Source organism: Anopheles darlingi, chromosome 3 (assembly GCF_943734745.1).
Source record: "Anopheles darlingi chromosome 3, idAnoDarlMG_H_01, whole genome shotgun sequence".
Lineage (NCBI taxonomy): Eukaryota > Metazoa > Arthropoda > Insecta > Diptera > Culicidae > Anopheles > Anopheles darlingi.
In genome coordinates, this window is record NC_064875.1 from 66,865,968 (window position 1) to 66,890,967 (window position 25,000).

General features: G+C 45.9%; 9 protein-coding genes across 14 annotated transcripts in view; 3 read left to right on the forward strand and 6 right to left on the reverse strand.

The window, feature by feature from the left end:
* The window catches only part of LOC125957842 (peroxidasin), a 21,531-nt gene extending 13,286 nt beyond the window's left edge, over window positions 1–8,245 (forward strand). For all 5 annotated transcript variants that reach the window (XM_049690833.1, XM_049690835.1, XM_049690832.1 and 2 more), the window contains 4 exons: window positions 2,483–2,686; window positions 2,926–3,098; window positions 3,956–4,125; window positions 4,217–8,245. In XM_049690833.1, coding sequence (XP_049546790.1) covers window positions 2,483–2,686; window positions 2,926–3,098; window positions 3,956–4,125; window positions 4,217–7,049 — 3,380 coding nt within the window. In that variant the 3' untranslated portion in view covers window positions 7,050–8,245. The remainder of the gene's footprint in view (window positions 1–2,482; window positions 2,687–2,925; window positions 3,099–3,955; window positions 4,126–4,216) is intronic.
* Window positions 8,246–8,312: 67 nt separating this feature from the next.
* On the reverse strand, window positions 8,313–9,846 carry LOC125953737 (acyl-coenzyme A thioesterase 13-like). The gene is made up of 2 exons (XM_049683492.1): window positions 9,644–9,846; window positions 8,313–8,787 (listed from the first exon to the last, which is right to left on the reverse strand). The coding sequence occupies exons 1-2, from the start codon at window positions 9,728–9,730 to the stop codon at window positions 8,443–8,445; spliced, it is 432 nt and encodes a 143-aa protein (XP_049539449.1). The 5' UTR covers window positions 9,731–9,846; the 3' UTR covers window positions 8,313–8,442.
* LOC125953736 (uncharacterized) lies at window positions 9,769–12,048 on the forward strand. Its single transcript, XM_049683491.1, has 2 exons — window positions 9,769–9,905; window positions 9,980–12,048. The coding sequence occupies exon 2, from the start codon at window positions 9,983–9,985 to the stop codon at window positions 12,017–12,019; it is 2,037 nt and encodes a 678-aa protein (XP_049539448.1). The 5' UTR covers window positions 9,769–9,905; window positions 9,980–9,982; the 3' UTR covers window positions 12,020–12,048.
* A 215-nt stretch (window positions 12,049–12,263) lies between these two features.
* On the reverse strand, window positions 12,264–13,154 carry LOC125955738 (enkurin). Its single transcript, XM_049686880.1, has 2 exons — window positions 12,540–13,154; window positions 12,264–12,452 (listed from the first exon to the last, which is right to left on the reverse strand). The coding sequence occupies exons 1-2, from the start codon at window positions 13,152–13,154 to the stop codon at window positions 12,264–12,266; spliced, it is 804 nt and encodes a 267-aa protein (XP_049542837.1).
* A 1,665-nt stretch (window positions 13,155–14,819) lies between these two features.
* On the reverse strand, window positions 14,820–19,085 carry LOC125957455 (cleavage and polyadenylation specificity factor subunit 5). The gene is made up of 6 exons (XM_049690162.1): window positions 18,468–19,085; window positions 18,243–18,381; window positions 18,037–18,162; window positions 16,573–16,738; window positions 15,667–15,781; window positions 14,820–15,515 (listed from the first exon to the last, which is right to left on the reverse strand). Exons 1-6 carry the CDS (start codon window positions 18,593–18,595, stop codon window positions 15,494–15,496), a joined length of 696 nt encoding a protein of 231 aa, XP_049546119.1. The 5' UTR covers window positions 18,596–19,085; the 3' UTR covers window positions 14,820–15,493.
* A 126-nt stretch (window positions 19,086–19,211) lies between these two features.
* LOC125957454 (26S proteasome regulatory subunit 8) lies at window positions 19,212–20,707 on the reverse strand. Its single transcript, XM_049690161.1, has 2 exons — window positions 20,595–20,707; window positions 19,212–20,533 (listed from the first exon to the last, which is right to left on the reverse strand). The coding sequence occupies exon 2, from the start codon at window positions 20,526–20,528 to the stop codon at window positions 19,317–19,319; it is 1,212 nt and encodes a 403-aa protein (XP_049546118.1). The 5' UTR covers window positions 20,529–20,533; window positions 20,595–20,707; the 3' UTR covers window positions 19,212–19,316.
* LOC125957457 (uncharacterized) lies at window positions 20,696–21,230 on the forward strand. The gene is made up of 2 exons (XM_049690164.1): window positions 20,696–20,861; window positions 20,922–21,230. Exons 1-2 carry the CDS (start codon window positions 20,835–20,837, stop codon window positions 21,183–21,185), a joined length of 291 nt encoding a protein of 96 aa, XP_049546121.1. The 5' UTR covers window positions 20,696–20,834; the 3' UTR covers window positions 21,186–21,230.
* LOC125957456 (probable small nuclear ribonucleoprotein Sm D1) lies at window positions 21,170–22,028 on the reverse strand. The gene is made up of 2 exons (XM_049690163.1): window positions 21,885–22,028; window positions 21,170–21,754 (listed from the first exon to the last, which is right to left on the reverse strand). Exons 1-2 carry the CDS (start codon window positions 21,896–21,898, stop codon window positions 21,388–21,390), a joined length of 381 nt encoding a protein of 126 aa, XP_049546120.1. The 5' UTR covers window positions 21,899–22,028; the 3' UTR covers window positions 21,170–21,387.
* A 1,113-nt stretch (window positions 22,029–23,141) lies between these two features.
* Window positions 23,142–25,000, reverse strand: part of LOC125953774 (transmembrane protein 11 homolog, mitochondrial) — a 2,606-nt gene continuing 747 nt past the window's right edge. Inside the window, exons 2-5 of one of the 2 annotated variants that reach the window (XM_049683548.1) lie at window positions 24,651–25,000; window positions 24,224–24,444; window positions 24,025–24,134; window positions 23,142–23,954 (exon numbers count right to left, since the gene is read on the reverse strand). The exon at window positions 24,651–25,000 is cut by the window's right edge and continues 8 nt beyond it. In XM_049683548.1, coding sequence (XP_049539505.1) covers window positions 23,787–23,954; window positions 24,025–24,134; window positions 24,224–24,444; window positions 24,651–24,694 — 543 coding nt within the window. In that variant the 5' untranslated portion in view covers window positions 24,695–25,000 and the 3' untranslated portion in view covers window positions 23,142–23,786. The remainder of the gene's footprint in view (window positions 23,955–24,024; window positions 24,135–24,223; window positions 24,445–24,650) is intronic. The other variant, XM_049683549.1, reaches the window with a different exon arrangement.

Here is a 25,000-nt window from a genome sequence, read left to right on the forward strand (position 1 = left end):
TAGTTCTTCTACGATTTCTCAGTAAAATTTGCGTAATTTTACCTTCTCACAAACGGGTTGGCAAGATTTAAGTTTAGTTAGTTTAGTAATGATGGGAAAACCTCACTCTCACACATTTCAAAATAATTTGTATTTATATATGTGAACAGTACGATGAACTTTCTACATAACCCTGATACCGATAATATACGTCCAACAAGCATGTTGAACACGATTACAGCGATGATAGATGGTTCAATGGTTCCTTTCGAGAGGTTCACTCAACTCGTTCTCCCTTCTGTGACGAAGGGTTAGTAGTCAGCCATCTCTCGAAAGCCATGTTGACCGGATGAGTAAGGCTTTTGATACTCGGTGTTCGGATTGTTAAACTTTATACCTCAGCAGTAGCATTAGAGCTTCGAGATCAGAACAGAACATCCGTAGGCAATCTGTATCCATCATTTACGATCGATTTTGGAACATGAGACGTCAGAAAACATCTGCTGACGTCGATGTGTGATGAGCGATGTGATTTGAATTGCAGATAATGCAAAACTAGCTTGAGATATAACAAGCTCGAGATACATGCCCTCAGAATGTTAGCAAAATTGCGCAGAGAAGCGTATTTCTACCCAAGACCTATACGAACAATGGCTGTACCAAAAGCGATACCATTGCTACTTCTGACACATTCCTTTTGTGGAACGAAAATGAGAGATAAACTATTCGGTTCGATTTTTTCAATCTTACATAGTTTTAACCGACGTAAGAGTTATTTTGGTAATACTAAAACGGATTCCATCTTATCATCTTACATCTTTGAAGGCCAATCGATGTGCTTCCTTGTCCGATGAATGAAACATTTTGTTGGCCCCTGCTGGCTTCCTTTCAATCTCTCTTAGGAGTGATGTGACGGATGGTTTATGTGCTCAGCGTGCCACTCGGAAAGCTTGACCCCTCTAATGGTACCGGCATTTTTATGGTTTCTTCCTAAACCTCATGCACTCGGCTAGGGTTGGATGTTCGTGCAAATGTGCCGGATAGTAGGGGCGTATGCTGTATTGCTTCGGTGTCGATATTCCGTTTGAATTCCCCAAATGAAACATTTTTCACATGCTCATCGCAATTTGCAAGAGCCAGTGTGGTCGGCACACGTTCCAGGAATTCAAGCGTAAAAGGGAACATATTACTTTACATATTTCCTACTGGTGCCGTGCCGGCATTTGGATGAGTGGAATCTGGCGAAATTTACATTTTCAAACAAACTCCTAGAACCGAACGGATGATGGCACTTGTTGCACAATGTGTTTCGCTCTGCTGTAGGTAGCTTGCTGAAGAGACATCAAGCGTGAATAAGGTATTTTCAACGAGTTCTAGTGTCGATACCAACGTGCTACATTAAAACGCTACTGGTGATTCCGACCAACTTTGTAAAATATTTAAAAACCTTACGCTTTCAACTGGAATTGAAACGTATGCTCCAGTACTGTTTGCTGATAATTCACGTAAACAGTTACGTAAACAGTTTGGTGGCAGCGCTTGAGCAGGACACAATCTGCACCGAAATTACTTCCCCATCCGATGATCCAGTATGGTTGCCCTAACGGTGGTGGTGGTCTTACAATCGAACCATGTGCATCACGTGCGACGGAGAAGCACATTTCGTTGCGATGTGTGTTGCTGCTTCAACGGAAAACCTTCTGGCCACAAGACACAAGATAGAACCATTTCTACATCTCATAAATTCGGGATCGAAACCATTCCCTAAATCTAGCCTTCTCAAATCGGTCCACTGTGGAAGAGAACGGGACGGGAGCGTGGGTTCGCATTGAAGCATCGAATCCTACCATGTGGAAGTGCATCTACCCTCGGGGAAACGACCGTATGTGAGGAACATTCCAGAACGAGAATCTGTGCACCAACCTTATTGGGATAGGAATGGGTGCATGCAGGATACACGAGTGTTGCACGTTGGCCTAGACTACGATTTAGCCACAATTTTGGCATCCAAAGCTGCGCCATATGCTGCTGGCAGATCTGGAAGGCAGAGTAGAAGACAATCTTTCCCCAAAGGCGAACGAATGGTTTCTACAATATTCGAATATTCAATCGCATACGTTCACCCAAGCAGGGACATCACCGTCTGCCCGGTTGCGCCAGGGGCAAGGAACCTAAAATAGTACGAAAAGCAATTCTGGGCGATTGATCATGGCTCAACTAGCTACTCTGCACTGATTCGTTGCGCTCAATCGTCGTTTTCGCTAACTTTGCAGACCTTGCCAAATATGTTTCGATCGTTTTTCTTACTTCAAACAGGATGTTATGTTACCGTGGATGTAAAATATTCTCAGAAGGATCGTACACAAATGATAGAATAAAGTGCCGAATCGTTCCGTTTCCGTAGCTGTGGAATCATTAGCATTCCAATTTCCTTCATTTCTTTTCGCTCCGAAAAGTGCTCAAAGAATTCCGTAATCACATTGTCCTAATTATTCTCTTGCAGCTCCACCAAGGATATTGCTTGGGCCGGAAAATCAAAATGTTAACATCGGGTCAACGCTGACGCTGGAATGTGAGGCGGATGGTAATCCGTTGCCGCACCTCTGGTGGAAAAAGGACGGTCTACCGGTGAACGAGACGAATCAGGTCTACTACAGCGACGATGCGATCGAGCTCACCGTAGACCATGTCCAAGAATCGGATGCAGGTGAGAGCAGTTTGAAAAATTCCACATTTCAAACCCCTTTGGTCTTCACCAGCAACAAACCATCGCACGTCATGGTTGCTTTCTTCGATGGTTGGCTAAAGCTTTCGCCAAGCTGTTGCGCCCCGTAGCCACTTAGTGCCAGCCTATCGTAGGCTGGTGGATTTCATAATACTTAAATGATCTTAAGCTGGATTCTGCTCTGATGCTATGAAACTCATTGATCGATTTTCGTTCGGCAGGAACGTACGTGTGCGTTGCCGAGAATGAGCTGGGAATCGCCGAGCTGGAAGCGGAGGTAGTCGTCGTGAACGTTGGCCCTCCTCAGTTTCTGTTCGAGCCGTACGACCTGGATGCTATCGAAGGTACTACCATCGAGATGCCGTGTAAGGCAGAGAAGGACGACATACTGCAGGTAAGTTGAAGCATCATGTGTCGAGGCTGTGGTGAAGTGGCTTCGGACGTTAATACTAAGAAGCGAAGGCAATATGCCAGCATGCGTCAGATGCAGCTGCCTCATAGATGCATGTTGATCCCGAAAACTGTTCGGCATTCTTTACGAAGGTATTCTCCTACCTATTTGGTACCTTCCTATTGCAAGCCAATTAAATTATGCATGGTTGAAGTATTTCGTACCTCTCCTGCTTTAAATTTGGCCTACAGAAATGTGCAATATTTGATTATGGAGAGACTGAACCTTGTGCTTTGCAATTAATATTAAGTACAACCAATTGAACATTTTGCATTTACTTTGAAGAACATAAGGTTCTTCATAATATACTCTTTATTCGAATGTATTCGATGTAATTGCATTATGATTAAGATCCCAGGGAGAAGCCCATAAATTATCAATGCACGATTGTGTGCAACATATAATCCAATAGCAGAAGGTGGTAAAGGTTTCACGAAGATTGATTGCTCCTCATGCATTATCCAGGAAACAGATTAAAGATGGAATCAATATGCTGAAACAACTCAAACCCTAATTATTTTTTTATTTCGGCATTATTCTGGAGGCAAGAAGTCTGAATAAGCCCAATAGGCACAATAACTGTTACAAGTGTCTCTCAAATAAAGCAGACAGATTAACAGACAGAGCATTAACATCCATCCTATACCATGGCAGTTGTTTCTAGCGACAAATGAGCTTCCATTGATTTCCATCTCACTAATGGCCCTTCCGGAATGCTCTGCTTGTTTGTAATTACTGTTCCCACGTAATCACTGCGACATCAACTGTACATCCAATATGTCGTCCCTTTCCGTACACAGATCAAGTGGCAAAAGGATGGTCGCACGATAACGCCAAAGGACAAATACCGCATATCGGCCGCTGGCAGCTTGTTCGTATCCAATATTACGCAGCTCGATGAAGGTCGGTATGAGTGCTCTCTGCTGAATAAGTACGGTCGAGCGACGGCCAGTGGTATGTTGACGGTGAAGTAAGTATATCGTAGGTCATTGCACCATAATGCTGGATTTGCCGAGACCGAGCAACTACTAGCTAGCGTTTGTTCTCTTTCGCACCCACAGGAAAAAGGCAGAAGCGCTTCCCGGAGACCAATACGTTCGCATAGCGATTGCGGAAGCATCTCGAGAGGTGGATATGGCCATAAATCAAACTATCGGGCGCATGTTTGGCTCGAAAGGAAATGGTACCCGGTACCACGGTGATCTGTTTCGTATCGTGCGCTTCCCGAGTGGCCCAGCACGGGAAATCGCTCGAGCTGCCGAAGTGTATGAACGGGCCCTGGTCATCATACGGCGTCACATTGAATCCGGTGCTAACCTTTCGACCAACACAACGGACTTCCGGTACCAGGACTACCTTTCACCGGAGTATCTCGATCTGCTGGAGCAACTATCGGGCTGTATGGCACACCGTGTCACTCCGAACTGTTCGGATCTGTGCTTCCACGCCAAGTACCGGTCCCTGGATGGTACCTGCAACAACTATCAACACCCAACGTGGGGTTCCTCGTTGACAGGCTTCGAACGTATGCTTCCGCCCATGTACGAGAATGGCTTCAACAGTCCGATTGGCTGGAACCGGTCGGCACTCTATCATGGATTTAGCAAACCAAGTGCTAGGCTCGTCTCAACGACGCTCATCTCTACCGGACGTATCACTCCGGATGATCGCATCACGCATATGGTCATGCAGTGGGGTCAATTTCTGGACCACGATCTAGATCACGCTATACCATCGGTTACGTCCGAAAGCTGGGATGGTGTAGATTGTAAGAAGACCTGCGAGTATGCGGCACCCTGCTATCCGATCGAAATCCCTGCCGGTGATCCACGGATTCGCAACCGACGGTGTATCGATTTCGTGCGATCCAGTGCCATCTGTGGTTCGGGAATGACTTCGATCTTCTTCGGCACGGTACAACCACGCGAACAAATCAATCAGCTAACGGCCTTCATCGATGCATCGCAGGTGTACGGCTACACGGAAACGTTTGCCCACGAACTGCGCAATCTGACCACCGAGGAGGGCCTGTTGCGTGATGGACCCCAGTTCCCGCAGCAGAAATCGTTGCTTCCCTTTTCGGCACCAACCGACGGTATGGACTGTCGGCGAGATTTGGACGAAAGTCAAATCAACTGCTTCACGGCCGGTGATATCCGTGTCAATGAACAACTGGGCCTGACCACCATGCACATCGTATGGCTTCGGGAACACAATCGATTGGCCGGTGAGCTACGGCGTATCAATCCGCACTGGGATGGGGATCGGTTGTACTACGAGAGTCGCAAGATTGTCGGCGCCCTTATGCAACACATTACGTACGATCACTGGCTCCCATTGGTGCTCGGTGCTCAGGGTATGGAGCAGCTGAGACCGTACAGTGGTTATGATCCTACCGTCAACCCTTCGATCTACAACGAATTTGCGACAGCCGCATTCCGGTTCGGCCATAGCCTAATCAATCCGGTGCTACACCGACTGAACGCTTCCTACCAACCGATCCCACAAGGACATCTGCCGTTACACAAAGCTTTCTTCACACCGTGGCGCTTGATGTACGAAGGAGGTGTCGATCCGTTGCTCCGCGGTCTGTACAGTGTACCGGCAAAGTTGAAGAAACCGGACCAGAATCTCAACACCGATCTAACGGAGCGATTGTTTGAGGTAGCGCACGCCGTGGCACTCGATTTGGCCGCAATCAACATCCAACGATCGCGTGATCATGCGATTCCAGGATACAACGACTATCGGGGCCAGTGTGGGCTTTCGGTGGCGAAGAGCTTCGAGGATCTTCGCGGGGAGATTTCCGATGCGGAGGTGCGCGAAAAGCTGCAGAAATTGTACGGTCATCCCGACAACATCGATCTGTGGGTAGGCGGCATTCTGGAAGATCAGCTACCGGGTGCGAAGGTGGGCCCCCTGTTTGCCTGCATTCTTGTGAAACAGTTCCGTGCCCTGCGGGATGGTGATCGGTTTTGGTACGAGAATGAAGTCTTCAAGCCGGAGCAGCTGGCACAAATCAAACGTGCTTCACTGGCGCGCGTTATCTGTGACAATGGTGATAACATCACGACCATCACGGAGGACGTGTTCATACTGCCTGTCAAGCAAACCGGTGGCTATAGACGGTGCGAGCAAATTGCCCAGATAAATCTTGAACATTGGGTTGACTGTACCGACTGTTTGCGGCATCATAAACGGTATGAGCAACCATATCCACCACCGGCATTGTTGGCCCAACAACAGCAGCAGCAGCAGCAACGTCGACGAAGATCTACGTCAAGGATACGGCGCGCCATACCGGTGAAAGGTGACCCACTGCTGAACGATGCGGGCAGTTCCGATGCGACCAGCAAACCGACACATTTTGCCCTTAACGAGAATCATCTTGATCAGCGCGCGAATGACGATGACATGGATGGGGATGATATGGACGAGAGTCGTTTCGTGGACGATGATATGAACGAAGAGCGCATCGAAGGGCTTGAGGCTCTGATCGAAAGTTTCCAGAAGTCGATGAAGCAGATGCGTCGCAAGATACGGCGTCTAGAGCAGCAATGCTCAGCGGCGGTCCTTGCGGTGGCCGCCGTCACGACGAATGGCGGTGCTGGTGGTGCTGGTGGTATCATCAACCCGACCAAGGGTAAACCGCACGGTCACTGTGTGGACAGCAAGGGCATCAAGCGGTTGAACAACGAAATCTGGATGCGGGACGATTGCACCAAGTGCGAATGCGAACATCATCAGATCAGCTGCGAAACGGAACGTTGTGCGGAGCTGATCTGCGAGAATGGTCTGGTGTTAGTGAAGGAACAGGGCAAATGTTGCCCGGCATGTATCGTGGCCGAGGATGGCGCCACAGTGGCAACAATCAGGGATAATGCTGGGCAGTGAAGGGGTCGCGATACGCGTGATGGTTGAATCAATTACTAACGGGAGGACGAAGTTCGCCTAATTTGATCCATGATCAAAAGGAAGCAATTACACAAAGCCAAATTCCAAATTGCCAACGCGTTCGTGGATAAGAAGGAATCGGAATTATCAAAATGTAAAATGAACTCAATGTAGTAATTCGGTTTTGAGGTGTGGCGATTTGATTTTAATGTCCACAACGTACACATAAATACATTTAGGTTGAACTCAAGCGTGCCAACTAGATCTGACTTTTGAAATCAAGCAATGCAGAATGGTGCGCGACACCAGAGAGCAAGCATCCTACCTTCAATTTACTGCAGTTAGTAAGACTCATATAGAAACAATATTATGGAGTTTCTAAACATTTTTTTCAATTTCACACACGAAACATGCAATCTCTTTTGCCTGTGTGCCGCGTCGAGGCGGATATCTTTCGCCCTGCACAAAGCTGGAGAGTTTGTAGTAACAATAGTAACTATCTTACATGTAGTGTATCGTTTTAGCAGCAATAATTCTCGAACTCGAACTCTTTTAGCGTGAATTGCGTGAACCAATTTAAAACAGTTTAGGAGAAACCATTTCAATGTTACCATATTTTACTCGGATGGCTCCAGTCATTGGCTATCCAAGTCAAGCGCAGTATACTGTCGCTATATGATCTGGAATTAAAATCAAACTGAAGCCCAGTTTACACCGATGGGAATACACTTTGCGTACCATCATCTGTCCCCAAAAAAGGCGATCATATCGAAGGCACTCTACCAGGGAATCTTTATAGACACCCAAACTCTTACCGTGCGGTCGGTGAACGACGACGTTAAATGTAAATAAATTTTTTAACACGTTCCATCTACCCTCTATTAACGATTGGATACTTCTAGTAAACTAGTACACTATGTGAGCTCGATCGAAAAAACAATTATACCCGGAAGGATCGAGAGCTAAAGCCAACACACGTGATTCCTCTAAATTCTATAAAAAAAGATTTGGGTATCATCAAAGTATCAGTATGTCGGGGGGATCATTCTATCGACGGATCCGCGAAGAATTATGCAAATCTTTTTACCTTCAAGGAGGGACCTACGCGGGCCCTTTTAAGCGAGAGTGTAAGGGGAACGAAAATCAAACCAATAACGGAAAACTCTTTCTGGAAAATCATAGAAAATAAAGCGAACTTCTATTAGTCATACTGCTGTTTTCGGATTGCACTTTCAGCGAGAGTAAGGAGGGGTGGAATTTAATTTAAAGTGAATTCGCTTTTATTATGCTTCTATATTCTACATTTCCAACTAATCAAAAACTGAAAGAACCTAAAACAACATAACCCACTAACACGCCAACTTTAAAAGCAACTATGCCCCACGTGTCCGATTTAGCTGCTCCCAATGTATTTGGTATGCGATGCTTTGGCGATGATTGAATTGTCCTTCTTGTGGCGCAGCTCACACTCCAAGAAGGCCAGATTGCGGCCAGCCCGAACCGTGTTGGCGTCGATGATGACCTCGTCTCCTTGCCGGGCACCCTTCAAGTAGCTCACATGGATATCGACGGATACCCCTGGAACGGTATTTTCCTTCGTCATTAGCGCGTATGTAGTAACTACGTCCACGATGGTCGCGGTGTAGCCGCCATGCAGTCCACCGGCACGGTTCAGATGCTCTTCGCCGACTTTGAACTCGGCTACACATCGTCCATCGCCGCCGCTCACCATTTCCAGCTGCGTTGGTAGAAAAGAGTAGCTTATTAATCAACACAGGCTGATTAACGTATAACTCCATATCGTTAAAAATTGTTAAAGGCAACGGCACCTGGGGCCAAGGTACTTTAAAAAGACAGGTAGCTTTATGCAGAACAAATCCCCGATCGTATTTTAGAAAAAACTTCAGAGTTTGACATTCATGGGATGGTGGGATGTTTACTTGGGGAACGCTCTTTTCGGAGCTGTTTTCGCTTTTCCGTGGTATTACGACAGTTCAAATTCACGAAAATTGGCACGAAAGTTAAAGTTTATGCAAATATTCTCAAAATTCTTCCTAGTGTTTCAATATGGTATCGGTCCGTAGGTCTTGCCACCCGGCCTAGAACAAGAGCTAGCTAGCGTTCCTGGACCGTGCTCACTCGCTGTAAAACATAACTCGGTTGCTCGATTGATCTTAAATAGAGAGATGAATCATTTAAACATCCGAAAAAGAGTGAAATCAGGTACTTTCCTTGATAAAACCACCAAACTTGCCCATATCTTCTTCTTCTTCTTCTTGAAACTCACGTGGTTTTGTTGATAAAAAGCGCCCTGCTATGAATGTCAAACAAATTCAAAATGGTGACCTGTCAAAGCGTTTAAGAAACTACCTGTCTTTTTAAAGTACCTTGCACAAAACCTAATTCCGCCGATTTTCCGTCGCCCGCGAATCGCGGTTCCGGTTTTTCCTCTTTTCCACGAAACTACAGACCGTGCTTGGATTTCTGACCCTGCTGCAAGCGGCATAAACCTCCTGTTTTTCCCAGTGCGTACGAGAAACTAGCCGTGACAAAGTGCAAACCGTGGCAAAGTCCAAAGGTGAAATCGAACATACCTGCTGCAGACACCGATCGTATCCGTTAGTTTTCGTCATGTAGGTGGCGACGGTGCGCAGAAAATCCAGTCCCTTTTTGCCGCTCATCGTTCCACGCTTCGTAGTCTAAAGGATAGCGCAAAGAACAGAACTAAATCACCACGTGCACACCGAAAAACCGGGCGCTTTTTTGGACACAGATCCTTTTTTGCGAAGGGTTTGTTTTGGTTTCCTGACATAACCGCCCTCCCGGTCCCAACCCTCGCTTTTGTGGCCAGCCTTGGTGAGTTACTGAGTTACTCTAAAGTAGATTTTTCAAATTCGAATAGTAACTGTATCTGTTACAAATTCGTACAGCACATGGCAGACAGCATAATGGAAATTAACGAGCTGCAAATGATGCAATTCGCGGAGGAGATCATACAACCCTTCGCAATCAGCTGTGTCGACGACATGATGAGCATAAGTACGAAGGAACATACCTGCGTGTTTCAGCTCAAATACCGACACCTGGCCGAAGACAACGTCATCAATTACGAGTTTTCTCGCATCAAATGCTCCACTGAAAGACCCACGGGACGGTTAAACGCGGACGAGAACACGATTTACCAAGCCAGTAATCGTGAAGAACGAAGAAGGATCATGCTCGATCAAACATTGTTTCCCAACGTGGCGAAGATTTACATTAACTGCCTACAATCCTGGCCATCCCCACAGGGTATAATTGCGGACGCACCGCGCGAGCAGCTTGTGGCCAGTTTGACGAACCTGGGACAGCTAACCATCTATCGGCAGGATGCTAACTGGCTCTCGAACTGGCAGCAGTACGTGAATTTATCTGAATGTTGGCTGCAGCACATATACGACAATCGTTACATTGAAACGTTCGACGAACTCAGAGCAACGGCCGATGATGTGTTAATAACGTGTTTCTGCTGGCCACAGCAAGTCCGACGACAGCCGTTGCTAATCAGTTTCGGTACGATGAGTGGAAAATTCGTTATTTGCCATCTACTCCCGTCTGCCGGAGTCGAGATCGTGCACGTTTACCAGGAAACGGAAACACCCGTTCTGCTCAAGCACTTTGCGCTGCAGACAGAGGAAGAAAATCTATTATTGGCCGGTCTACAGAGCGGCCGGGTAGCATTGTATTGTTATCGTAGCGCTGCACAAATAATCGGATTCAAGCGCATCGCTACCCTTTTCGAAGAGGACATTCCGATATCTGCAATCGAATGCGAAATCGATCACCAATATCGCCAGCTACTACTGGTCGTTGTCAAGGGAACCTACATACTGGCACTGCACGCTAACTTTGACGGCAAGATTCTGGCCAGTACTACGCTGGATCTGGAAAACTTCATGATAACCGGATTGCAGCAACTCAAGAAGGGACAGTACGTTGCCTCTACGATGCCGGGCACCCTGTTTCTCGTCACTATCGTCAACGGTGCAAGACTGAAGATGGAGAAGTCTATGATCAAAAACAGGCTCAATGTAGACTCATACGCACTGTACGGATTGGCCGCATCTCGGAATCGGGCATGTTGGACGTTTGTTGCATATCCCTCGCGACGCTTCGATCATCTTTCAATTCGCTACCCAACGGCCATCTTTTTTGCTAAATTTACCCAACGAAATGCAATGGAAATTCTACTAGCCAACGAGACTCGGCTGCTAAGAGATTTTTACGATGCGGCAGAAGTTGTGCGATTCGATGGCAGTCGGGACACGGATGTGCTGTCTTTGGTTGAGAAAAGTTTAGCTCAAGCAGGAATGGACGTATCGGAACCTTACTATTTGAAGCTTCGCATGACGATTCTCGGCGCAAAGATCGCTCGTAACAAAAAGCGCAGCATGGTAATCACGGATGGTTTCATCACACAGTATCAGTTTATCTGTTCATTACTGCAAGCATTCAGTGCCTGTACTATACTCAACCATCTAATTGATCTGGCTACCGACCGTCCCCTAACTAAGCTGCAACAACTTACAGTACGGTGTTTACGCCGATTCGTCAGCAGCATATTGGAGGAACCGTTTCCCGAAGGCATCGAAGATGTGGAAGCAAATGCTAAGGAAAAGCTTAAAAACGATCTTTCGCGATCAGACCGGCTATGCAACATCGAGCGCCCGCCTGCTGAATTGTGTACGTTCTGTGATGCGACGATTGATGAAAGTAAAGGTACATGTGCTGATGACCACACCGTCCTGCGGTGTCTGTTGACGAAGGTGCAGATACCTATCGAGGAGTTGGAGAGCATTTGCCCCATGTGCCAACAATATTGTATTTCTCCAGACCGCCTAATGAAGCTGTTGGAGACGGACCGCAGACCAACATCCTTCGACTATCGGACGTGTCACGTTTGTGATGTTTCATTTGTATCAATAAAGTAGAAACTAGATTATCAGAAAGCCAAAATAAACATCTCAAAACTTACAGAAAATAGCACACACGCACACGCACGCAATTTATTACTTTTAAATGGCTATTCAAGTAATCATCCTCTTGAAGCAAAATGTATCGAACCACAGGGAAATTGCTCGGGATCGAAATTTCAAATCTAATTGAGGGTTACGGTATCGCTGGCAAAGCCTACTGAGATAATTCGAATATTGAACTGAAACATAGAACTGGATTCTATGTCTCCTTCGGTTCCTCGTCGTAGATATAAATGTACGGGTTGTTCTCGATCGTCAGAATATCCTTTTCCAACTGCTTGAGATTATTCTCTAGTTTGGCTTTGCGTATCATCTTCGGCACAGTATCAGTGAGCAATGGGAGACTCTGGTACTCTTGTTGCAACTTTTCCCAATTTTTCTTCAAACCCTAAAATACAGACGCGCGGGAAGGAATCGATTATGCGAAAAGCCTCGACAGATGATAATGATAAAGATTCGATAATCGTCTACTTACTCGCAGCAGTTCTACACGTTCCTCCTGCGATATGTAAGAACAACGCGGTTTCTGTTGGGAGCCCTCCTCGATCAGTTGCTCTTTTTGCATCGCCAAGTCCTTTTTCCGGTGTAATAAATACTGCGGTATTTTCCCGAACTTTGGCTTACAACTGTAAATCGGGGTCAGACCCGATTTTTCCAAATCATGAAAATCTCCTTTGCGTGTATCGGCGTACCGTGGCCGCGGTTTTTTCGGACTTGCCGTTACCACCTTTTTGATGTTTTCCTTCTTAAAATCGACCAACTTCATCACCTGGCTGGTCGGTGCACCCATCGTGTGTGGATCATTTGGCTTCGGTACGGGTGGTTTATGGGCGGTGCAGAGGCGCACCGGTGCCGATTTTGTAGCCCTGTACCGGGGACCACAATTTTTCTTCAAAAATTCACCTGGACTGTGCAGAGGAATCTTCGAGTAGCCCATTGTCCGGTGTGTATCCTTACAGGACTTTGTTTCCTGACGCACCTGTCGCTCAAACCGAGAATGATAGAGTGGAGGTTTCGGTGGCTTTTCCGGTGGTTTCTTCTCTACATTGTATATGTTTTCATCGTGAAAATAGATGTTCACAATAGACATGGTCACGGCTTCGCACGGAAAAAGACGCCCACAGTCCAAGAATCTAGTGGCAACTGAAATCCTTGACCGTACGGAAGGCTACGGTTCCCGAGGGTTCCCTCCTTGCACGTCAAATTATTTGATGGCTCCAAACAACCTCCTTTGATCGTAGCAACGCGAGTCAGGCGCAGGATTCGCAAGTCTCGCCTACTAGCGAGCATACCAACATAGGAACTCGATGCCACTCAGCAACAGCGTGCGTGCGGCGGGGTTTATGCTACCGCACGCGACACCGCCAGCGCGGTCGATGCCCGGTACCGATGGGCGCCATCGTAGACGGATTTCTGGGTTCGAGGCTTTGTCGATGCGGCAATTTATGAATGATACAGATATGAGCAGAATACTGGAAACTTCGCCATCGAGAACATTCCACGAGAAACAGTTTCGGGCAATGCGGAATTGTACGCTTTCGAGCGTGACTACTGACGGTATCCAAAGTTTGCTAATTTTTTAATTTCTTGTCGTTTAACTTTACCATGCAGCTACTGGCACGTGTTGGCAGAACAAAAAATCAATGAACTTAATTATAAATGCGTGTCGAACATGCGAATACTAGGAACTTCACATTTTTCTATATAAAATTCAGTTTTCAATTAACGCAAGATTGCCGTATCTAAAATACGGTTGCAAGAATTCATCCTTTCAAAGGATTCATAACATTCAAGTTTCATTGCGAAGAATATTTTATCGAACAGTTCTCTCGTACTGTGATTTTTTAAGCCAAGCAGATTCAAGCTTATACTTGTATTACTAGTTTAAGGAATTTACATAAAATATTGATAAAATCAATAGTGCTGCAAGCAATTATGCTTGGCTTACAAGCTATACAGACATTTCGACTTTATATATTGTGCGCCATCTTCGCCAGCATTTTAATTGTTTACCTGAAAACATGCGTTTTATCATCTTCTGTTTATAAGAAAAGACCCACTTTCTATTCTGCAATACTAGGCTTACAAACGTTTTCCTCATTCGATGAGCGTAAATATTATCAAATGCATCACGCTGCTTTCCGTAAATTACCATTATCAACCCTCTATTGACAATGCTATCACGATAAGGTGATTTTCAGGGGGCTTTTCCATCTACAACCGCCTTATCAGATAAGGTGGAAAATTCGATTAATGTGGAAAATGGCCCTAAAAAGATATATAAATTAGCAGCACCTATCAGCAACCGTTTGCAAGTGTACGGTCAACATCGCATAGATCACAACGATGGCGCCGAATACTACAACGCCCTGTACTGCAGTTAGTCGCAAACGAAAGACACAGGTCACAACGAGTGGTATACTATCGTTGGTTAAAAGGAAAAAGGCAAATCAACGTGAAAGAAATAGAATGCATGGACTAAACGATGCGCTCGATCGTCTGCGAATGTGTGTGCCACTTCCGGTGAGTTTACCAGTCGCGACAGTGACCGCGACTCAGTCGGTCTACAATGATCAACACACTACTCCAGGACCAGTGACAACCCAAAAGCTATCTAAAATTGATACACTTCGTTTGGCGCAAAACTACATTCTCGCCCTACTCGAGACACTACATAGTGGACGTGGGCTCAATTTCGAGCATCTGATTGCTGTACTAGCGTCTCGTTTAAGCCAGGGAACCGTCAATCTTCTTCGCACGAAACTTCGCTTGGACCGAGAGCTGCGCCGTGGTTTGCTGCTGAGTGAAGAGGATTTCTGCCACCCTTCAATACAACCAGAAGGCCTTTACTCAGGAGAGCGCAATCCAGCTCTGTACTGTTTGTGCGCCGGGGCCAGTTGGCCCATTCGATCCGTTCAACAACAATTATCATACCCAACACGTTCAATCGAGCAGTGGAGCTACGGATGTGCTTACTGCCAGTACGGCTACAGAGAGCATGATGATTCCACCTATCAATATACGCCTTCCAACGACTACTAAGGATACACGCCAGAGTTATGCTAAGTGCTGCACATTTTTTTATTTGTTATCATTTCACTTAATGCTAAAATTATCAAATTAAACTAGGATATAGAGTAAGGTTCAAAGCAGGAGGGTTCTTAATATACTGTCAAAAAAGATTTGTTTTCTCCTAGTGCAACCGATTACTCTACACTTGTCCCAGATGATACCTCCTTGCAACATCATTGGATTCCAGACTAGCGGCCCAAACCAGCAGCTGGGAGCACGAAACGTGAAAACCAAGGAAAACGACGGAATCGCTACACAGGTCAACATCAGAGTGATCGTCCGATACCGTTTGTCCGACAATGTTTCTCGCAGTGACGCGTGCTGGTGTGATTCCGTACAGCACCCTAGCACTGGCCTTTACATGTAGATAAAGTTAAACCTGACAGAAATAATATTAATATAATTAAATAGATTACACACAATATTAATAAATTATATCTGACAATAGATGGCAATAAATAAAATACACTTTTCCAAAGTAAGAAAAAAGAGATTTTCACGGTAAGTCCGCATAGGATCGGATCTCTCACCTGCACAGTGCCTGCGGCAGTGAAGATATGATCGGTCCATAGCCTTGCGAGTTATCATACAACTCAAACAACGGTGCCGCTACTAGCTTGTAGTTCTTCGGTACGGCGAACAGCGCTGTATGGGAAAATGAAGATACAGAAGAACATATGCCAATGAATATCCGGTTTTGCGACAGGACTGATGAGTACCAGGAAGCAATCATACAACTGTACGCTTTTCGGTTCTGTTTTTTTGTTTTTGTTTTTTTCATTTGGGTCTAGCATTCAAGCATATCCTAATACATATTCCATGGTTCGTGAAACGTATCATTTAAATGCACATTATCACGGCCAGTCTGTCACATTCAGCGTCTTTCAGTTCGATTTAGATGATCAAATAAATCCTTGCTACTTGGATTATAAACCTTAACAACGTTAACAAGTTCATTCACAAAAGGTAATATTTATGGATTACAAAAGTTGTGTGCATTCAGCATTACATACGGTGTTTCTGCGAGAGGAGTTTTACCAATGAACAAAATTAGGGCATTACAACGACATACAGGCAACCAAAAATTGGTAAAACACACTCTCGACAACGTGTAGTAAAACGTCCTCTGTCTGTTATTCTCACTACCTGAAGCTATTCCTTCTATATCTATCTAGGTTCGTACAGATGGGATTTACATGTTCCAGTTTCTCATCTGTTAAAATAGCTTTGGTAAGCTTTTCAGTAGTGATAGCTCTGCATAATGAACGATGAAGCTACCCCAAACCAGAACATCGTAAGTTTTAACAGTAGCTTGTGTTGGTTTTACTATCTACCATCTATTATTACACTCGTAAGTATACTAAACTCACAGTAGGCCATTCATGGCACCACACCATGCCCAAGGAATATCCGAAATAGTTTACTAATCACATTACCCTTCTCGTGCAGCTGAACCAAAAACAGACGTTTGTGTTCCTTCGGTTTGGTGATATGCGGCGGTATATACGGGTACTGCGGAGGCTCGAAGTTGGGACGCCACCAATTGCCAATCGTATCCTCGACGATCCAGTCCTGCTTCACACCGTCCTGCCGACCTAGAGTCTATCGTGGGGAGTAAATGTTTCGAAATAACAGCAAATGGACAGAAAAAATAGAAACAACTACAGTTACGATTGCTAACGGTTAGCAAGGCTGCTGCTACCTGCGTGCAGTTTACGCAGATAGTTTATCTTGTTCTTTTTAGACAGTTTCCTTTCAACAGCTTTACGTTATTTGTGTACATTTTTCTGCTTAAACAACTTACATATGCGTCAGGTACAGTGCAGTTACAACTAACTTTTATTTCTGCAATGCACCGTAGCTCTCCATATATATGTTTGCACTGTATCGAACATCACAATTTCAATTGGTATGTGGCCGATTTCTGGACATTACAATTATCGTTGATGTTTTTCACAATTTCACACAATCAAAAAATTAACCATACCAATAACCTTCTCTCTTCCAGTTATGGTTCAGTTGCTCAGACGTCATCGAGCATACCAATCAATTTTCTGCGCATTTACCCTTCAGTGGAAATTACGAGCTTATGTAGTACGCCACATTACATTCGTCATCGTATAACTCGTATTCAAAATACTGTGTATACTATATGCTGTCCATAAATGGATATTTTTCCCATGCATAAATGTTTTGCAGCAACTTTTGAGATAAATAATCTTTTACCTATGAGCAGATAGCATATTACTATTCTGTTATGTAAATTAAATTAATATTATGATAATTTTCATTGTAACCAATATTCTTTAATATTTAAGAACAATGACATCGATGTCAAGAGTGTTTTTCTCAGTTACACGAGGATTTGCGCATAGGATTGAATTCCATTTATGGGCAGATTCACATAAGTTTTACAATTTTGTACACTATCCACTTTGTCGCTACAACGAGAAATCAGTCTGATTAACACGGTTTCCAGCGAAATAATTGAGCAAACAGCATCAATGTATAATGAGTACAGTAATAGATATTTATCACGGGTTTTTTGCGTTTACAGATTTGCCGGTTTACTTGCACCGCTTCGATAGCATAGGAACATCCATATAGCTGTAACCTAATATATGGTCAGTGGCATCAGTGATCCGTGGAGTGTTTTGCGGAATGTTCACTGATTTCGAAGCTGCACACCGGTTATTCTGATTTTAGAGCGATGCTTATTACATATCATCATAGCTACATGAGTATGTGTGGCTTCGCTAAGCGCACTAATTTTACAATTCTTATATTGTAGATCGATTTATATGTTTACAAAGCCCCATTACTGTATGCACTAGGACGGCTCAGCAGGTAAGGAGGTAAGAGAAGTGAGAAATATTGCCAGCACAAATACGACAACTTACCTCTGTCAGGAGCCGCTTCAATCCCTCTACCTCATCTTCTCCGGCACTCAGCTCGCCTCCGGGAAGCTTGAAAAACGTCGTGCCTAGCTGCAACAGCAGCACATGCGGCAAACCGTGCTCATGGACCTGACGCCGGCGGGAAAAAAATCGAATAAAACCTCCGTTTGCAAATGATACTTTACATTTCTCTGGAGCACTGCGCTTACCAAAAGAACACCCTCCACTGAACGGCGCATTCCAATTTTGTCAAACTCATCACGCATTCTCTGGAACCGAGCCGGCACCGATGGGTCCTTTTCGAATAGCGGTTCCTTCGTGCCGAAAGTGTAGTTTGTCAGCGGGTACCTAGCGGGTAGCGGATACGCGAGGCATAGACAGCAACGGATTAGATGACCGTCTGGAACCTTATGGCCACTGCAATCGATACTTACAAATTGATGGTTCGATTTAGCGTCATCGATTGGTTGGTCTGCAGTTTGTTCATTTCCGTCAGGCCCGTTCCATGGCTGTTTCGGCGGGGCCAGCCCGAGCCGGTTTTGTTTACTGCCTGCGAAGCCATCTTTTTTCTGCACTCTGTTTCTTTTTACAACAAAATCTCGCAATTTACGGCGTACGGGAGTCACAGCACGGTGTAAAATAGATACTAATGGAAAACACTAGCACAGTTTAGGTTTAATAAAACGATTAAAAACGCAGTAATCTCGGTTTATTAAAAATACACTTTCCCGTCCGGCATCGAACGCTCACTCGCTTTTGCTTCTTCTTCTTCACTCACTCGCTTAAAGGCTGCCACACATAGCATGCGTTACTTACGGCAGATGCGGCCTCCTTTTTGGCTTGTCAAACACATGATCCAAGGGACCCTTCAGACCGGCTGCAGATGCAGCTGATGCGTCGCCGCAAGTAACGCATATTATGTGTGGCAGCCTTAAGCTATGTTCGCTTGAGTACCCAGGCGCTAGCTTAGCTCCATCCTACAGGTAATGCTTTTGGAGTAACGCCATGTAACGCTTTTGTAGTAACGCAAGGACCGCTTTGTCCTAGTTGGCTTATTACACAGCGATTTCTTACAAGGGTGGAGGGACAACCACCAAACCAGATCCCTGAATGATATTCAAATCATTTCTTCTTCACTAGCAATCCATAACCTCCCATCGAAACGAATTCAATCGATATCCCTTACAATAATTCTCTTTTATTTTGATATCCCCTGTTTGCAAAAACTGCGGGAACATAGATTACGGCCTAAAGTACACACGGTTGGCGAAGCACGAAGAAGCTTACTTCCACAGTTTCTTTATCGACATGTTCTTTTCAGAATCCTTCTGCATAACCTTCGCCACGGCCATTTCGAAGTCTTCCTGCGTAACATGAACACGGCGCTCGCGCAGCGCATACATGCCGGCCTCGGTACAAACACCCTTGACCTCGGCACCCGAAGCCCCGGGCATAAGTTCGGCAATTTTTCGCAGGTTGATACCGCGCGTTAGATTCATCTTGCGCGAGTGGATCTTCAGGATGTCGAGACGGGCCTCCTCGTTTGGTGGGGGGAACTCGATTTTGCGATCAATGCGACCAGGGCGAAGCAGAGCCGGATCCAGAATGTCGATACGATTGGTGGCCATGATGACTTTGATGTTCTTCGTTGCCTCGAAGCCATCGAGCTGGTTCAACAGCTCCAACATCGTACGCTGGACTTCCGAGTCTCCTCCACTGCCGCTCTCGATACGCGACGAGCCGATGGAATCAATTTCATCCATGAAAATGATTGATGGCGCGTGTTCTCGGGCCATAACGAACAACTCGCGTACCATACGGGAACCCTCGCCGATGAATTTCTGCACCAGCTCGGATCCAGACACTCGAATGAAGGTACACTCGGTGTGGTGAGCTACGGCACGAGCCAGCAGCGTCTTGCCGGTTCCCGGTGGCCCGTAAAGTAGCACTCCCTTCGGTTGAGCGATACCGAGGGCATCGAACAGCTCCGGATGCTTGACAGGCAGCTCGATCACCTCCTTGATCTCCTTTATCTGCTTATCCAGACCACCGACCATCTCGTACGTGGAATCCGGTACCTTCTCCACCATCATCAGCGATACGAGCGGATCCACCTTATTGGGTAGAATCTTGTGCAGCGTGTAGCTCTCGTTGCGCAGCGCCACTCGACAGTTCGGCGTCACGTCGTTTATGTCGATGTTCTTATCGATATCCACGACAAACTTACCCTCGGGGTGCACCTTTACCAGGACCTTCTTCTTGTCCATCGGCTTCACCACCTCGCCGACGTAGCTACCCTGCTCCTGCAACAGTTGCAGCTCCTCGCGCAGCATCCTAACCTTGGCGTTCAGCTCATTGCGCTGGGCCTGGAGACGACGTAGGTTTTGGTTTTTCTCCGCCACGATGAGTTGCAGTTCCTCGATTTTCTGCACGTAATACGAGCGGAATCCTTCGCCCCGCTGTTGATCCACCTCCATGGTACTGATATCTCGCATTTTGCCTGCGAGATCGACAGATTTTGTTAGAGAAATGCCGTATGAAACCAGACCGTTTCTATTTACTTGTTCTCGAATCAGCACCAAAAAATGCAACTCACGCGAATGTCATGGCGTTGTCATGGCTGTCTTTTGCTCCGAGGGCTCACTATGGGATTCGCTTCGAAACCGTCGCGACTTTGTTTAACAAGGATATTTGCTTTTAAATCCAATCGCGCTAGCTTATGGGAACTTGTTTCAGCTTGCGTTGCACGTAAACAAGATAAACGCTCCCACGAAGGACCAACGAATTTAACAGAGCCGACCATGAAACCTTGCCCGATTCAACAGGAGGTTCAGTAATTCGTCTTGTTGGATAAACCGCTTGCTAACACCTTCCTAATACGCTTTCAGATCCAAGCCACCAATGAAACGATCGCCGGCCTTCGGGAGCGCTTACGGCGCATGGAGCGCAATTTGAATGACCCCAATCTGGCCGAGGACCGCAAACGGGAACTTTCACTTGAGCTGAAGGAGATCGCCAAACTGTTGGAGACGAACGAACAGCTACTGCACAAGATGCACAAAGAAAACTCTAAATCGTTCGCTGTTGCCGCGTGTTTGTTCTTCATTTGCTTTCTCGTGTACGGCCTATACGTACTGGTTAATGGCGCATGACCGACGGATGTTCTCGGCGGTTTAATTAAAACACAATTGCAACTACCTTTCTGACAAACTAGTTCTTTTGCCTGCTTACAAAGGTCTCGCCTTTCGCAGCCGTTTGCCCGAAATGACCGGAATTCGTAGATGTAGAATGAAAAAGAGTTCTTAATGGCTAATGACGGTGCAGGTGGTGCAGAGATATCGGCGGTTGGCTTTTCTAGCGTCTTCCACGACCGCGTCCTCCACCACGACCACCTCGGGGGCCACCGCGACCGCCCCTTGTTCCTCTGCCTCGTCCTCGCGGTCCTCCACGATTTGCTTCGCGTTTCTTCGCTCGCGTCTTGGGTGCATCGTCGATCAGCAGCGTTTCCAGGGGCAAACTGTCCGGTAGGATGTAGTACCGAATGTTGTTGCCGCGGATACTCAGGGAATCCAGCGTAACCGGTTCCCGATTCTTGATGGTCATTTTGACCGCCTTCAGATGTGTGTTCATTGCCACATCTACTCCCGTGATGGTACCGTGCACTTGTGTACCATTTTTCAGCTCGATGGTCACCGTTTCATGGCTGAGTTTCATCAAAAACCTACAACAGAAACAAAATCATCCGGTACATTTGAGGTTATAGCGGGGAGCGTCGCTACAGCTTCCGAGAGAGGGGCACCGCTTTCCGATCTGTTTAATGCTCACTGTCGCTGGACGCGACCTGTACGAACCTGACTAATTTCATCTTTAGTTCTGTTTTTGGGGCCCGAATACTATGAATTATCAGATGAAAATTGATGCTGCAATCTCGAACCTGAAAAGAACGCCGGATTTCGGGTAAACACCGCCTGCGCGCGTATGAGGCCCGGTTCACATCATCCGCGCCAGTGAAGGTGACAGCCGGATAGTGGGAAAGTGGTGCAAATTTGTGTGTCTTAAATTGTTGCCAATTTTCTATTTTCAGGTACCAGCGAGGTACCAGCCTCTTGACGCTTGCTTGATAAGTTCCCCTAGTGCAGCTTCAACATCGATTTGCAACCACCGTATCCGTTGGAACCGTTCGTTAGTAATTTTACACCGAAAGCGCGTATACATTTTCTCCAATTTTATTGCAAATGAAACTTCAACCATTATTTTGCTAAAACATTACGTGTATCTCACAGTTTTTCATCTAAATCCTTTCCTCTTGGCTTAAATCCTTTCCTCGGATCAACCTCATGCGCTGCAGAATTTAACGCAACAACGCCTCTCACTTGATTGTGATTTGAACACCGTCTTCCTGTGCGTACGGAGTCTACCTATGCCGGGGTCTGTGTGGTCTGTAATTTTCCTGCAAACACAGCTATCCCCTTTGCTGATCGCGAAAGATCTCAACAACGAACTAGAACGGGGTATGTCTTTAATACTCTCTACTATATACTGTACACAACATGAGGTTGAGCAGGCAAGCTTCAGGAATTGTGTGTCTCGAGCCACCAGATAGCAGCCACCAGATTTCTTTAAACCTTTCCATCCATTGTTCTCGTTGATTCTCTGCTAAAATGCTACAGTACCGAGTATGTGATGGGTGGCCAAACGTTTCATTTTGTTTCGTTGGCTTTCAGATCATTCAACAAATTCCATTTCCCGCATCGGGATACACTTATTGGCCCCTATTGCGAGTGTCTTGTCTCGTTTTCAAGACAAGACTCGACCAGTCTTGTCCGCCATCAACCGCCAGTCTGCTAAATAAAAAACTGTTACGGTAATCTTAAATCGCAGTCTTGGTTGGCAGACTCCCAGTCTGGTAGCTTTGAGTACAAGACAGCTGAGTCTCGTTTCCAAGACAGAAATCGGGGTCAAGCAAGACACTCGCAATACCGACACCAGACTGACGTTTGTCTTGGAAACGAGACAAGACACTCGCAATAGGGGCCATTATCTGCGACTGCTGACGATAACAATCTTTTCGTGTTCTCTCTTCTCTAGCCTCCTCCCCCCCCCCCCCCCATACTCCCCACCCACCACCCTACGTTTGATGGAACATTCGAGCGCGTCTTTAAATTTTACATTTAACAAGCACAGCCGCTACAGTCCTAAATGATTTTCAAATGCCAGCCATTGGAAAAAAAAATCAACAGTTTAGACCCGGAACAGGGTTTCGTCCAAACGATAAATAAAGTTAACAAAACCGTCTCTTTTCTCCTGTACAGTGGACTTCCCATCATTCTCTCGTGCTGAGCCACTTTCGCTACAATCATAAGTCGCAAATGCTGCAAATCAAGTAAACGGACTGACGAAACTAACGGGTCCGGGAAATCTTCAAATGCCGACACTACACCGAAGCTCTCAAATGCTATCGACGTGTCGATCTCCATTTTACGTTGGTTGCACTCGCACGCAGGATATTCCGTTAAACCTATTGCCTGCTACACAAACGCAAAATGGATTAGGAGGTGGTTTCGGCGGTTGTGTATCTCTCGTTTAATGTCTTGAGGTTCGTCGTTCTGCAAAGGAGGCAGTGTGGGTGGGACATATTGAGCTAAAAACATGGCCAAACCGAACCGTACCGCCCGGCAAGGAAATCCGATGGATGCTGGATTGTGTGGTTTTGTTTTTCTTTTTGGCAGAGGGTCTTCTATTCGTCTACTTGCCTACTTCAATGCTTGGTATAACTTCCAAGCACAGAACGAGGTAGCGAGCACGGTCACTAACCGATGGCTGAACATCACCAATCTGTTACCGGTGTGCACCAGCACTACTGGTGTAGAAGCTCCTTCAGGGATTGGAATTTTCATCAGATTCTTTCGCTTTCGCTCAACCTACAGAATCGAAAAGCACCATACGTTAAATACGTTTCGTGAACCGGTTTGGTGGCCTAATCTGACATACCTGATATTCTACACACGGATCGCAGGCCCAGCAAATGCTGTATAGGCTAGTGCAAAACACAGATGCGGCGCAGAACGAATAGCAAAATATGTCGGATTTCCATGCTAGACCTATAAAATAGAAGAAAAAACGCCATTTGACTATGATAGAGAATACAGTGGTGCGTTTGGCACTTTTTTTTAACCCGATCCCAACTCACCGATCGCTATCGATGCTGCACCGCTCATTAGCGACGTCTTGTGTAAGCAATTGCCTACTGAAATCCATCGTTCCGTTTCCTCACCTAATCGGGTCGGTTCGATGATGATGAAGCGGATTTTTTTGTCCAACGCTGTATTGAGATCGGTCTGGAACATTTCATGTGCATTTTCGCCTTCATACACCTCGCGGATCACACGCACCGAGGGAGATATGAGCTCGCTGCAAAAGATTGTGGAATAGCAAGTAAGCACTGGTGTACTAAAACAGGTTTCACATCAAAGAAGGAGCAACTGTGCCGGCATTTTTTGTTGAAATTAATCTAAATAGTATTGAACTATGAATGAAACGAGGGTAAATAATTTTTGAAACAATAAATGTTATCTACAGAAGCTTATCGACTGCCCTTTAAAAGGCCAAACACTCACTCTATGGGGCTTAATCGCTTCGTAGGATTGGCGGGATCAGACATATTATGCAGAAAGATGACTTTGCTTACTCCCACGGTAAGGGCGAACAGCGATCTCCGCTAAACTAAGTACCGATGAAAGCGATTGGGCCGACTACACTCTATCAAACTCCTATCTATTCCTCGCAGGAGCAGAAGAGCTAGCAAAGATCACTCTCGGATGAACGGACCCGGTTATGGTACATGCACGCGAAACACGATAGCTGTTGGTTCTGTTCTCCGGTGGCGACTGTTGTGGGTCAAGTTGGGCGGCTACGAAGTTACCCAAGTTAGGGTGATGCGTGTTCGTTGGGTTAGTAGCAGAACTGG